Raw genomic sequence first — 14,069 nt, 5'->3', positions numbered from 1 at the left:
AACGCGGAGTCACGTGATATGCATTCATGACGTCAGATGCCAAGACTACAGTGCGTGGATCTAAGCCTTACCCGTGGTGGAAATTGTTTCCGACAGCAGGATTGACTTAGAGTTAAGGACAATGGCCTGACGCGTGGGACGTCATGCTAATTCATCAATTGACCAAGAACATTATAGTTGTCCATCAACATGTTGCTCTCCGGTTCCTTCCATATTATCAGGTATGTCGCTCTGGTGAGTTTGTCGGATGTGACTGACATTCAGTTCTTCAGCTACGGAGCCCTGCTGGGCTCAGAGCTCTTCCAGGTGTGTGAACTCAAGAGTTGCTCTTTGCTGAATGCATACCTTCAGCTGCTTACGTTCTAGCAGACCTTTGTCGGAGGTATTGTAGCCTTCAGGGTCCTTCCGCGACCGCAGTTCTCCGCTCTGCAAAACAAAATATTCCCCATTTATTTTGGCCTTCAAAGCGCGCTTCCCGTTGTTCTGGCCCTAACGTTTCCGGGCCGGCCGAGTAGCCCAGGCAGCCTCTCTGGAGTCTTGCTTGAGGAGAATCGGTTTACGGTGCTGCTGCCGATTTCTTTGACATTAGTCTCGGGCTTGACGAACCTTCTCTATCTGACCCCGTTGGTTCAAGAGACGATGAAACAGCGATGGCGTCAAGGTAAGTTGCTTGTCTGTTTGCGAATGAAGGTCACAAGTAGTACTGGAAAGAAGTTCTCACAACGTCCAGAGTCAATTGATGGGAAGAAAAGCTACGATCCTCCGCCGCATTCAAAAGAGATGATTCGGTTGAATAAGAAGTTTGGAAAACTCCACGGCATCTCAACGTTGGTCAATCTAACGGGGGTCATTGCGACTGTGGCATATGGCATTGTTCTGGGAAGTCGGCTGTAATTTGCGCCTAGTGATTCAGGATTGTACGATATCTTTGGTTGATAGTGGCCACTTATAAGTTTTTCATCTCAGCTCTGGAAAATGAATGGTGTCATCAAAATTTTGACGATCAGTCTATGCATCAACTTTTGATTCGTCATGAGTATCCTGGATAATTTATCCTTTCCGAAAGTTGTGGAATTGGTGAATAGCCTACGGTTTGTTGTTTTTCTTCTAACATCAAATTCAACCGGTGGTCACGGCACTTGGGAAGCATCGGCCGCTGAAACGGCAAGACAAAATGTCTCTGATGGAATGCCAGGGTCGAGCATAATGTAATTGTTTCATTATAGCCAGCCAAAGCTGGCAAAGGAAGGATAGGGCCGGAGCTAAGTGATAGTATGGTCACTGCGCATTGGTGCGTGCAGCAAGTGCTATGGCCAGTTGACGAACTCAACGAGCGAGGGAACGGCAAGAGTCGAGCAAAGGAAGCTGTAGGGGCCTGAAAATGACGGGCGCTGTGAAATGGGGTTGTTTAGCCAGTTGATGGCTGTCACCACGCCAGTTGTCCGCTGGGTCGCCATGACACGGAAGGTGAAGGCCAAAAAAAATTTTTTGGGTCCTGGATGCCAAATAGGACAACTGGCTTATCCTCTCATTCTCCATCAACTGGAGTGAGTGAAGCGAGGCACACTCGTGCCAGACCAGAAATTGGGGTCGGTCTCCACCAACTGGCGTACAAACCTCAAGACAGATGAAATTATTGTCGCTCGTCCTTCCCGTCGCGTCTGATTCTGCGTCAACTGGCATTGCCGCTTTCCGCGCACACAGCATTTTCAAAATTTTCAGATCCTTCTTTCCATCTTGCTGTCAACTGGCCAACGTCACAAGTTCGGGACCGAGGGCAATTTCACACGCGTAGAATTAACCCTGTCCGGGTTTCTATCATTTATTGAACAAAGGGAGCATGAAATTACTATGCTACAGTTCAAAGCATAATCCGGCAGAATTTTCGAATTGCCAGAAGGAGAAACAGGCAGGAAGACTTGTGTTGGTGCTGGATTGAATGAATTCTGAATGATCTCATGATTTCAGGCGAGGAAACCCGACCCCCAACGATCAAATCACAGGACACATGCAAGAAGCTCATAGTCCAGCAACATCCATAACATGGATATTCGAGAGAATAATTGCAACATAGCTCGGTAGATTTTGGATTCTTTAACCGCGAAAGCCATTGAACAAAATTGAAATTGCAGCGGTGCCTCTTCCTCTCCAGTTGGGGTTTGGTGGATCACGTGGTCAATCCCGAGACCCTAACCCTAGGGTTAGGATTCCTCTGTGTCGGTCTCCATCCGCTCCTTAAATAATGCCAGAGCCTGCCGTTGTCCATTTAAAAATTGGCAACAATCCCGACGCGTAAGTTGCCACAGTTGCATGATATCAATGGATGTCTTTTCGGAACTGTTGCCTGGTTGAAACGACCCAGACGGAAATCGGTCCTTGTCAGAGTTCCACAGCTTGCTGGACAATGGTTCAGACTTTATAGAACCAGGTTTTCCGTAAATCTGATCAGCAACATGCAGGTGTTGATTTTCAATTGGTTACAAACTCATTTGCTGAAAGCCAGATTCAGCCGTGAGAGTATGCTGGCTACCAAGTTGGTTGTTTGCGAAATCGACATATGATCAGCAACGAGCAACATAGAGTAATCAATAACAGGACAGGTGCCAAAGCTCATTTCTTACCTTACTTCCTCATCACAAACTTCCATAAGACCAAAATTCAGACATTTTCTCATCTCTTTATTTCGACGTCCAGCATGATCAGGAAAGTATATTAGTTTCAACTCATCTTGAAATTGAATCTCAAAAGCAAAGAAATCGTTATCACTTTTCATATGATCAATGGACAACCCTGCTTCCCACAATGTCTGACCTGCGTGGCCATCGTATTATTTATTTCTCTGGAAGTTTAGCAACTCTCGCCTGCCGTGGACATCCTACCCCATGAGTTTAGAGTCATTTGGAATTGCTATAACTTACTCTAAGTGGAGGAAAGTAAGAAACTTCATCGACATTGAACGTGGAGTACGTCACAATCTTTGTGGCGTTCCTCACCCCATGGGTCTTCGGTTTGCTGGATAACGAATTTCTCACGGTTTTTCGGCAAGGTTCTCACCTGAATCTCTTGCAAAACGCCGTGGTCACGACGTCTGTTTCGGGATGTTTCAGGCAATTCATTTCAGCGCTGGAAGCAAGCACTGCCAAACTGAAGGAGAATATCCAAACAAAGCCCAAAAGAGACGAGAGGTGCTCTGAAAAAAGGTCATCGAACACGTGCTGTCGGGGCGTCACTCGAACACGTACACTATACCTACCTGTCAGAAAGGACGAGAAGCGTGAACCCCAGGATCTTGAGTCACCGAAGAATCGGACAACCAACGTTGGGCGAGAGAAATAGACCCTAAGAAGACCTATGAAATGAGTATGGATAAACTCCGGCAACAGCGTCTGCATTGACGAAACAAATGGACAATATGATCTCGACAAAAAGCCCCAGTATCGCCAAGGGAAATATGGACGAATGTGCATCTACAATAATGGAAAATTGGGCAAGCAGCTCCCAGGTCTGACGACGACGGACGAGTCAACAGCGGCGCTACTGCAGCAACAGCTCCAAGGCCGGGCAGAGTGCCGAGTTCACGACGCTTGCGAACACACGAAAACTCAAATTCGAGTCATTCCAATCTGAGCCTGAGCAAAAGATAGAATCAATTTTCCGGCCTCAAGCTAAGGTTTTCCGACCATCGGTCAATGTTTCAACAAATGTCAAAGACCAAGTCGACAAGGGTCAACAGCAGCAGACCAGTGAGTCCGCTGCAGACTCAGCAGAGAAGTCCACAGAAAAACCTGTGGAGAAGCTCACCACTCAGACCACCGCAGAGCCCAGCGCAGTCTCCGCCCAGACAGCAAACGCTGCCAGAGATTAAATCAGAACAGGACTCCAAGGAAGTGAAAACATCCCCGGAGAAAAACTGCCAGGAATCTTCCACAACGTCTCAGGGCGCAAAACCTGGCGCGGAAGGTGCGCAGAGGCGAGATCCAGTTTCTGAAATGTCTGCGCCCTCATAACTTGCCCACATGATAAGACTGTTATGGCAAGAAAATGGCCTGTAGCCACAAAGGGTTCACACGAGGGCTAGAGCCAGGAAAGTATCTCGCCTTCAGGAACTGAAGAAAGCGTTCCCTTCCCAAAAGCACACGACGAGGAAGCTACCGCGGCCGAACATAGCAAATCAACCCGTATGCTTGACGTAAATCGCCACCTGATGAAGAGCCGATCGAAGACAGCAGCACGGACGAAAAAGGGCCCAAGGCTAGAAAGCAGTCGCTGGGCAACGATTCTGACCGACGAAGGAGCGAAGCGAAGCGCCAGAGGGTTCGGGAGACGGAAATGCACGACGATGGAGAGAAGAACGACGACGGAGAATCTTCGAAACCTGTTTCAGGTCAATTGCTAGTTGATGGGCAACGTAGCCTGATGAGTCGGAAAAGCTGGATGAACCTGAGAAGCACAACGACGGCGAAGGTGCCCTGGCAACTCGGATAGGCCGGGGGCCAAACAAATTGGCAACGCCAACCGATAAGCCGGAGAAGCCGGAGGAAATGGAGAAGAACGATGAAGTACAACCCACAACGGCGACGAAAAGGCTCCGACACCTCGAACTGGATCAATGGCTAGCCGGCCTGCAACTCCTCCCTATACAAGTAATACCGAAAAGAGCAATCAAACAGAAGGAAGCGTCAACGACGGGAAGTCAACCCCGGAAGCTCGGAACGGACTCACTGGCAGCAGATGGGCAGCACAGCCCGATGAATCGGATAAGCGCACCGAAACTGGGTAGCAGAACAACAAGACGAAGGCAAGTGCCCGACAGCTTGAACTGGGTTAATGAGCAGCTGGTGGGCACCGAAACCCGGTGAGTCGGAAACGGCCACCTCTTCAACGCCCCGGGCTTCCGCAGGATAACGGTGGCCAAGGAGGGAATCTCCTCCTTACAAATCGACAGGCGGAAAGGTCGGCGCAGCTGAGAGCACGCCGGTCATCAGAGCAAGAAAGGGTCTATTGATGCCACGCGAAGCTGACTTTGAATGGATATCGAGGACTAGAAAACGAGTGTACAATAGGAGACGAAAGACAGCGAAGTCCAGGTCATCAAGTCAGTAGATTTGTACCCAATTTGACTCTATCAGGCCTCTAAAACAGAGCATTAATACAGCTACAATTTTGCTCCTGTCTATCCCAAACGTCATAGCAACCGTTTCATAGCGGACATAATCAATGATCAAGATATTTTTGCATCAAGGCGGCATGCTTGACAAGCATCCCACTTCGTCATCCCGTTCCGTTCCAGTATGTGCCAGGAATGCAGCCTGGGGCCTTCAGAAGTCTGATGGCTCAAGGCATATGGATGTCGTGTCTCCGTTTGTTGTGGACAGGTCTGACCAGGAGTTGCTGAAACAGACGGATAGCCCTCGCCCCAGCAACTGCTGCGGAAACAGCCCCCATGGATATGCACGGCTCGACGTATCGAGTTGGAGATTGAACTCCAATGGTCGAATGGCAACGCTCAGTAGGGCCAAGATGCATGCCGCCATCGCTGATCCTTTAATGAAATTTTGCCATTCTTTCATCGCTCGCTCAATGAACAGAACTTGGCCACCGGGTACAATGACAAATGTTTTGCTCTCAGGGTCCGGTTGACGTTGACGGTCGGGATTAGCGTCGACGGGGTGGCCGGGACGAGCCATCGGAGACCAGCAAGCAAAGCCACCGAATCATTGTGCCACCGGAGAAGACATCCTGTGAGGAACATCGAGCAGAAAAGCGGACATCAATCGCGAGGGTAGAGTTCCCAAATTTGTCTAGTATACGGTACAGTAGAATAGTAAATCCCTGCATGCATGTAGAAACTGAACCCAGAAACATTTGTATTTCACAGCGAATGCCGCCGACGCGACGCAGTCGCTGAGGCTCCAGAAACCAGGGAGCCTTGGCTAATTCACTCTGATCTTAGGTAGCAATATCGACAAGCCTTGCGGGTTTAGAAATAATGGACCGGGATCGGAGGACACAGTGCGGGCACGCCTCAGACACCGACAAAGTCAACACCACCGAAGTCGCATGAACGTGTCGGATTTGACGTCGAGAACCACGGTCCATGGATCAATATTATCAAGCTTGCGGTTTTGGAGATCAGAGCTCAAGTCGGAAATTCGATGGAGGCCCCAAAACCGAAGGACAATCTATAAATCATGTATATCGAAGCCATCATGCACAGTCGTCGCACCAATCACTCCGCCGCTCGGGCAGCCAGAACGTACGCCGCAATGGGAACAGACAAGAATCCATTCACAGACCCCAGATTCATCATCGCACATGGAGCCATGTCGATCTGTTGAGCGGCGAGACAAAGGCAATCGCCGAGACAGCTAACATCACCGGGTGACTGCTGTTTCCGGCGGGGGAGGTTGTGCACGGCACTTAGAGCAAAGTTGAATATGGTCGTATGGTGGCAGCGAAACACCGCAGCGGCAGGACTTGTATGCCGCCGGAGATGGTAGTGACCGCAGTCGACGTTTTTCCGCCAGACAGAGTTGGCAATGAGCGTACCGGGCATCCGCCGTAAAGCGCGCACAGCCCTCAGTGCGGCACACGCGTCGACGCGTCGTCGCCGATGGAGGTCGTCCGGCGCCCCGGGAGTGGACGGCCTGGGTCATTGCTGCTGCTGGATTCGCGGCGGACACATCGGAAACGGGCGCCACCGTGGTTTGGCCGGCCGGCTGAGGAGCCTGCTGGGGCCGGAGAGATACCGAGGACGCGGACGGATTGGAGCGGCATGTCAGGCAATATTTACTGCGGGAGCCGGAGTCCAAAGGAGTGAAGCAACGGGAGCAAATGCGCTGGCCGCCGGGGTGGCTCATGGTGAACAGTAGTTTTTTGGTTTCGCGGAGCAAAAGGTAAGGTCACTTCAAGCAAATCGTCATCAACAAGAAATTTTGACACAGAATTGTTGACCTCCGGGGTCGAGCGGCAATTAAACCAGCAGAACAAGGTGGGTCGGTCGAAAACGATAGGGACGCGCAACGAGCGCCAGCGCCGTCCAGCAATCTGAGCGAGTGGAGAGAAGATGGAGCCGAACAATGACGAGAAGAGGTGGTCATTGGAGAAGATACGACTGCACCGTACCAAGGGGAGGAGGGAGAACAACAGCGATGACTTAAACAAAGGCGACACTAAGCCCAACTTGGAAGTATGGCAACGAAACTGACCAATCACTTTCCAACTCTTGGTATGCAAAGACGCACTAACGTATTGAGGAGTAACCCCATTTTCGGGATAGTGTCATCGAGCCTCGGTACACCACATTCCTCTTTTCGTAATCCGTGTTTGTGCACCATCTTGATGGGGCAAGTACGGGAAATTCGGGTAAATTGCGGAACTCGTCCTGGAAATGGTTTAGCCTGGTGATTCTGAGCAGTTCTCGGTTCCATCCGTCGGGAATCGGGATCCTAACGTCCGAACCGTGTCCGGCTGGAGGTACTTGTAGACGGTTGGCAGTTCCCGTTTGGCAATGAATTATGATGACGTGAATTAAAAAATATATTAATCACAGGAACTGAGCACAAGAACTGGGACGTCTCTAGATTGTCGCATTGACCCAGCAAGCGTCAATGCGGAGCGCCGAACGGCCAACGACTGGCGAACCAAAGTACCACTTCCAGTAGCGCCAATATATGCGACGGCGGCTACGCGGACTTGGGCCGAACTATGGCCATGATTCCATATTATGCACATGCTCGGTCTGTATCCGAGACTGTTGCTCGATTTGTCAAGTGATGGCCATGGAGTTGGATCGTGGACATCACAAAAACACCTCAGTCCAAGAAGAACCGCCCCCGACATCGAGGCAGTTGAATCGCAATGTTGGAGGATTTCCATTGGTTCTTTGGACCGACGCAGTCGTACGAGTACGAGTATGTCCTTGCTCACTATCGCCTGCTTGCGTGGCTGGAGGGTACTAACAGCAGTCAGACTTTTCGATCCACGACCAGGGGTCCAGAATCTTCGACCCGGGGTTAGCTGAAAGGTTTACATGGCATTGTTGGTAATCAAGACGGGGCGCACGTGGCATTACCGGCGACCTGTGCAGACCAGAACGTATTGGATGACCGTTCGGGATTTAATATAATATCGTTTGCGCACGGGCGTTGTTCTGTTTCATCGTCTGCCGGAGATCGAACTCCATAAGGTACCTCAGTATCTACTGACCCTGGACGAACGGCTAGCTGATCATCTTCTAATGCAAAAACTACCTTTACCTGTTCAATCAGCGACTGCATTCAATTCTTTGATATCCAATCCAGCGGTATGTTACCTTCCTGCTGTTCGAGAAAGCCGGAGATGCTTCGCCATTTCATTGCCGATGGGAAACGAGCACTTTAACGCCGAATATCAAACAGCCAACTCTTCCATTTCCCGCAACAAATACGAGCGCAGATTGCCCATCGGTCGACTCATCCTATACATTAATCCCAGAGACACAACAAGCTGGACAGATGAATTAGCGAATTACAGTCACAATCAACCCACAATCAACGGCCGTGTCAATAATAGCCTCGTTGCGGTAACGTGGTTCGCATCGAATATGTATCTGAGAATCGTGGCCGAAGGATTCTCGACGACATTGCCAGTGACCCGACGAAAATCTTTGAAGCTGTCTCCGCCAGAGCCAATATCAGGGACCCATCTACAACGAGCACTTGCTGTAGAAACGACCACTCTCTTTCAGCACTCCTCGAGTAGAGAACCAAACTCACGTCTGTCAGTCGCAGGATTCATAGTCGCATCAATAAATTTATCACAAATGGTTACAATCTCCGAACAATTCGAATATTTGCTGGCTAATCAACTTCCAAAACAGCCGCAGAGGCGTTGAAATTTCATTGAAACTTCCGAAACCCTAAACTTCTAACCAAATGTATAGAAATTAAGAAGCTCCCCGAGACCCTGAGACGGAGCTCCGAACGTCCGCAGCGCCTGTGGAGTTATTAGTGACAATCAGGTGATGCCACAAACTTTATATTTCAGCCGCAAAAAAATCTGTAATTACCTCTGTAGACGGGGCAGAAACGTTCACAGTGGAATCGGAGTTCGACGATCGTTCCACCTGATCTTTGCAGACACACCCCTGCCCGGTGCGGCATATATCTTTGAGTAATTACTTGAAGGAGTATAGCGTGTTGGAGGTATGGCATCAATCTGGAATATTTACCTAATATGGCACAAGGGTACGGCGAATATCCAGATCCCAAATTTCAGGCTTCAGTATTCCCAATTCCAGGATTTCTCGATCTGCAATGCAATAAATCATGCAACGGCCAGGGGTCCTGGTCGATCTCGACCCCTCAGAATAATTGGGCGCGCTCTGGGCTCCGGCTAAATGCAACTCTTCCGACTTGATATTGCACACCCCTTCACCGGAGTACCTTCCTTGGGAAGAATCACAGACGCCGCGAACTCGTGTCATAGACTCATCTGGGCCGTTATGTAATTTGTTGGCCACCAGCGTATTACGGAATGACAAATATCGAAACTGTCGGGTGGGAAAGGTGGCAGGGCCGAGAGATGTCTTTTCGCGTAGCACAGTGATAATGTTCGTTTTGTCACGAAGCCGGGAAAGAGATTGTCCGCCTGATAGGAGCCGCCAATTGCGAATTGGACACACTCCCGGGTTGAAATGGGATTTGTAAGGGCCTCGGACCAACCGACGGGAACGCAGAAACTTCGCCACAATGGCGATCTAGAAATGCTTCCACATCGACCTCGTCAACCTTGTTGCAGGACATACTTCCGACAAGCCTCTTTCAACAACTCAATCCTCCGCTGTGTTGTCACAAAGACCTCCCGGTACATTTCCAGACTTTGCTGAACGACCTCCGTACGCGACTTGGTGCCGGCACAGATGTCCCGCATGCGGAGTTCCATTTCCTTGCGGAGGAACGGCTTGCTGAGCGAAGGACTGTCGGGCAGGTTCCGGACAACGTTGTCATAGCCCTCGACGAGTGCAACGCCCAGGCGAGTTGGAATGAATTCCTCCACGCCGCCGCCGCTGCTGCCGCTTCGGTTGGAGTTGGCATTCCGTCCACCCCGACGACCCCCGCCGCTCCCGCGACCACCGCCACGACCGCCTCGCCGATTCGACGTCGATGCTCCGTCATCATCGTCGGCAGCAGCGGCACCACCGCCTCGTGGCCGCGTGGCGACGTACTCTCTCGTTTTGATTTTGGCAATATGCTCTGCCATGGTCGCATCAGTGCCGATCCCATTCGCATCCATCAGCGCAATGAGCTCCGGCTCCGTCAGATACCCTGGAGGGCTCGTCTTGCCTTCCGTTATGTTGGCCTCGGTCGGCTCGAATCTCTCGCCGACCTCGAACGTAGGGAGTTTTTGACTGCTCTCCCATTTATCGTAAATATACACATCTAGATAGTTACGCTCGAGGACGATTAGGCCTTTGGCGTGAAACTCCTCGTCGCCGTACTGGATCTCCACTTCGCTGGTTTGTCCTTTTGCGTCGTCTGAACAACAGGCGAGAAACCGACGGGTAATAAATTCGTAGACTTTCCTCTCCTCGAAACTTAGGGCCTCACTCCCCGCGCCGGAGACCGGGTGGATGGGCGGATGAGCCTGATCGTTGTGTTTTCCGGCACGCGGAGTCCGGAATTTACCGTCCAAGAGCCTGACGGATGTCAGTACAGGTTGAGTGTTTAGGAGACGAAACATACTCCCGCGCGTATTGGCCCCATTGATTGTCATGGACTTGCTTCTCGATCAATTTCTTCAAGTCAATCCCTTTGTCGAATTGATCCGTTTCAGTGCGAGGATAGCTGATGAAGCCGCGAGTGTACAAGCCCTCCGCAATCTATACTTCAGATTAGTTGCGCCCAGAGAATAGCTAGGGACGACGACGCACCTTCATCACATCAGAACTGTTCATTCGCAAATACTTGCTTCCCATCATTTGCAGATCAACAGTCGTCAATGGAAGTGGCCGCCATTTACTCGTCGGCTTCTTGGTAACTTTGGTGACGGTTGCCTTTTTCGCGGCCAGACATCGTTCAAACAATACAGTCACTGCCGCACGATCAAACAGATGGTTCCGACGCCAGTTGAAATTCACATTAATGCCATCACGCTGATGCATGACCTTGATTGACCAGAACGGCTCCGGCTTGAAATTTTGCACTCGGAGATAGCGGTCAACCACGAAGCCGAGGGTCGGGAATTGACAAGAGCCTGTGGATTAGCTGCATACTCATCTTGCAAGATACGAGACACCTACCATAGCTGATAATCCGGTCCTGCAGCGCTAGACCCAGAGATTGGAGCTGCAACGTTTGCAGCCGCGTAAAAGCGGCGCCGATACGAAGATCGAGCTCCATACGAGCTGCTACAGCATTGGCCTGGCGCTCGTCAAGATCGACCGGGGAGCGGGCAGCCCGAAGGACATGACTACAGACTCTATCAGCACCATATTTTCAAAGGTTTTGGATGTAATCAACGCACGCTCTCTCGGTGTTGCTGAACTTGGCCCGCTTGACCTGGATATTCGCATTGACCGCCCTCGCCTGCTTCCTGATTTCGGTGCCGATATGCTCGCCTTCGCGATCGCAGTCGGTCCAGATAAACAACGCTTTGGCATTTCTTGCCTGCTGTTTGATATTGTCGGCCAGACTGCGATAGTCCTATCACGTTCAGTCCCTTATGACTCTCTCAACAAGGTTCAAACGTGGCTCTGGATAGAAGGACATACTTCGGCAACTTGTTCGACGACGGGTGCCTCAAACAACTGACTTGGTGGACATGACTGCCATGCTCTGTACTGCTGCGCAAATTCCAACTGGGTCAGATGGCCCAGGACGCTGGTCATTGTCACCTCGCAGGTGCCCCAGGGCGGCCCGAAGTTGAACGTAAATATGTAGTTCTTGACATATTTGTTTCCGCGGATATTCCTCTAGATTGTAACAACTCAGTACTTTTCATCTCAAAAGAATTAGAGGTGAACAACGTACAGTTTCAAACGAACCGCCGGAAAGATGTTGAGCCACGGCCTTTGCAATGGCCGGCTTTTCGGCCACGCAGAGGACGCGGTTGGGCATGGAAATACAAAGAGTCAGAGAACTAGCAATTCTCTATGCACGGTCTACGTAACACACCATAATAGCGTACCACGAAGAAGCCTTTTCGGCGAGCCGAACCTCCTCGAACGCGTCGCGCGCATCGGAGGAATTCCAATTTTCTGCCTGAGGCATCAAACCTTCTCGTCGACGCCCAAACATTGAGCCGCCACAGCAAATGCCACTACCAGACAACGACGGCGCAAAGTCGCCTTGATGCTGCATAAATTCGACTGGTATCTCTCGATTCGAATTTCGCAGATGACACATGCCATTGATTCGGCCATTTAGTCGCAGTACAGCTTACCGGCCAGTACCAAACGCGCTCTGCCGACTCCGGACGCTACGACGCTAAACAACAAAACACCATCGTCACTCTCCGCAATCATCAAACAACACACCCCAAAGTCCTTGCGACAGATCTGCCCGCCATGACAGTTCCGCTCCCCTCGATTCTCTCGCCGGCGGACGCCGCGCAGTTCAATACCACTGTTGCGCCCTACCTAGTCCAGGCGCCGCAATGGTTCCAGTTTCTGCGCGACCAGGTCTCCGTTGTTACCAGCGGGGGTCGCGTCAACGTCGCCGAACTGCAGACCCTCTACTACCAGAGCAACCCGGCAGTGACGGCGCTTACCTTTGCGCTGGCCATCACGCCAATTTTCATTCTCATCGCACTGGTCACGGGCAACTACTCGCAGGTTGACCGCTTCTGGAGTATTCTTCCGACGCTGTACAACGTGCACTATGCGCTGTGGGCTCGAGGCGCGGGCCTGGACACGGCGCGGTTGGAGAGCGTCGCTCTGCTCAGTCTGGCATGGGGCGTACGGATCTCCCTACCCTTTCCTCAGTTATCCGGTTAATGACACAGTTGCTGACCAATTGCGATTCCAGGCGCGACTGACATTCAACTACGCTCGGAAAGGCGGCTACAAGTTCGGCTCTGAAGACTATCGCTGGCCCGCGCTGCGCAAAATCATCAACAACCGATTCCTCTGGTTCCTGTTCAACGTGCTGTTCATCGGCTTGACGCAGAACCTGCTCCTCTGGGCCATTACCACGCCAACATACCTCTTCGTTCTCCTCGCGCCGTCGGCCAAATCTACCTCCACCTCCACCTCTACATCCTCCACCTTCGGAGTCCCTGACCTGGTCTTCTCCCGTCTGATCATCTTCTGGCTCCTCATCGAAACCATCGCCGACGAGCAGCAGTGGCGCTACCAGAAAGCGAAACGCGCCTACCGCGCCGGCCGCCAGCCCCAAGAGGGTGATGCCTTCGACGCTGCGGACCTTGAGCGCGGCTTCACCATCTCCGGTCTCTGGTCCTTCAGCCGCCACCCCAACTTCGCCGCCGAGCAGGCCATCTGGCTCACGCTCTACGCCTGGGCGGCCTACACGACTCAGGCGTACCTTAACTGGACCGTCGTCGGCGCAATTGGTTACGTTGCTCTGTTCCAGGGCAGCACGCGGTTCACCGAGAAGCTCAGCGCGGAGAAGTACCCGGAGTACGCCGAGTATCAGGCCCGTGTAGGCAAGTTTATTCCGCGGTGGTCGGTGAAGCCGTCATCAAAGGCCGTCAAGAACAAGAAGAATAAGAAGGAGTAAGAAAGTCGAGTTGGGAGATACCCGGGGTTGGTTCGTTGGTTGGATTGGAAAAAGGCTCTCGGGGAGTAGGCGTGGTTCTTTTTGGATTTTGTTCACATAAATGCTGTATCTACTCAGTATCTATTACCAATGCTTTGGATTTTTATCGAATATAATCTGTTGTACAGGTTGACCTTTGCCCTTGAATATATAAGATCCATGATTGTCTACTATTATACATACATTTTTTTTGATTCATCACATCTATATAAGCTTACACCGACCGATCAACCAAGTCGATCAAACAGGAGGAGAGATGAAGTAGAGATGGACGGACAGTTTGGAGATGATCCGGAAAAAAAAAATGCAAAA

At 51.1% G+C, this 14,069-nt stretch overlaps 6 protein-coding genes across 6 annotated transcripts; 4 read left to right on the top strand and 2 right to left on the bottom strand.

Annotated features, from left to right (window-relative positions):
- Nucleotides 1–189: 189 nt before the first annotated feature.
- On the top strand, nucleotides 190–894 carry VTN49DRAFT_6443 (uncharacterized protein; the record flags this gene model as incomplete). The annotated part of the gene is made up of 4 exons (XM_069414603.1): nucleotides 190–221; nucleotides 273–306; nucleotides 370–661; nucleotides 731–894. 4 exons carry the CDS (start codon nucleotides 190–192, stop codon nucleotides 892–894), a joined length of 522 nt encoding a protein of 173 aa, XP_069265832.1.
- A 2,807-nt stretch (nucleotides 895–3,701) lies between these two features.
- VTN49DRAFT_6442 (uncharacterized protein) lies at nucleotides 3,702–4,859 on the top strand (the record flags this gene model as incomplete). The annotated part of the gene is made up of 3 exons (XM_069414602.1): nucleotides 3,702–3,960; nucleotides 4,104–4,189; nucleotides 4,413–4,859. 3 exons carry the CDS (start codon nucleotides 3,702–3,704, stop codon nucleotides 4,857–4,859), a joined length of 792 nt encoding a protein of 263 aa, XP_069265831.1.
- Nucleotides 4,860–5,217: 358 nt separating this feature from the next.
- On the top strand, nucleotides 5,218–6,372 carry VTN49DRAFT_6441 (uncharacterized protein; the record flags this gene model as incomplete). Its single annotated transcript, XM_069414601.1, has 3 exons — nucleotides 5,218–5,616; nucleotides 5,660–5,811; nucleotides 5,958–6,372. 3 exons carry the CDS (start codon nucleotides 5,218–5,220, stop codon nucleotides 6,370–6,372), a joined length of 966 nt encoding a protein of 321 aa, XP_069265830.1.
- Nucleotides 6,373–6,374: 2 nt separating this feature from the next.
- VTN49DRAFT_6440 (uncharacterized protein) lies at nucleotides 6,375–6,860 on the bottom strand (the record flags this gene model as incomplete). The annotated part of the gene is made up of 1 exon (XM_069414600.1): nucleotides 6,375–6,860. One exon carries the CDS (start codon nucleotides 6,858–6,860, stop codon nucleotides 6,375–6,377), a length of 486 nt encoding a protein of 161 aa, XP_069265829.1.
- Nucleotides 6,861–9,765: 2,905 nt separating this feature from the next.
- Nucleotides 9,766–12,098, bottom strand: VTN49DRAFT_6439 (uncharacterized protein; the record flags this gene model as incomplete). The annotated part of the gene is made up of 7 exons (XM_069414598.1): nucleotides 9,766–10,678; nucleotides 10,725–10,861; nucleotides 10,913–11,235; nucleotides 11,282–11,451; nucleotides 11,506–11,684; nucleotides 11,753–11,953; nucleotides 12,012–12,098. The coding sequence occupies 7 exons, from the start codon at nucleotides 12,096–12,098 to the stop codon at nucleotides 9,766–9,768; spliced, it is 2,010 nt and encodes a 669-aa protein (XP_069265828.1).
- Nucleotides 12,099–12,547: 449 nt separating this feature from the next.
- Nucleotides 12,548–13,718, top strand: VTN49DRAFT_6438 (uncharacterized protein; the record flags this gene model as incomplete). The annotated part of the gene is made up of 2 exons (XM_069414597.1): nucleotides 12,548–12,937; nucleotides 13,008–13,718. 2 exons carry the CDS (start codon nucleotides 12,548–12,550, stop codon nucleotides 13,716–13,718), a joined length of 1,101 nt encoding a protein of 366 aa, XP_069265827.1.
- Between the last annotated feature and the right edge of the window lie 351 nt (nucleotides 13,719–14,069).

This window comes from Thermomyces lanuginosus, assembly GCF_041956635.1.
Source record: "Thermomyces lanuginosus strain ATCC 200065 unplaced genomic scaffold VTN49scaffold_40, whole genome shotgun sequence".
Lineage (NCBI taxonomy): Eukaryota > Fungi > Ascomycota > Eurotiomycetes > Eurotiales > Trichocomaceae > Thermomyces > Thermomyces lanuginosus.
The sequence above is the reverse complement of the archived record's forward strand: the minus strand, read 5'-3'. Positions and strand labels throughout refer to the sequence as shown.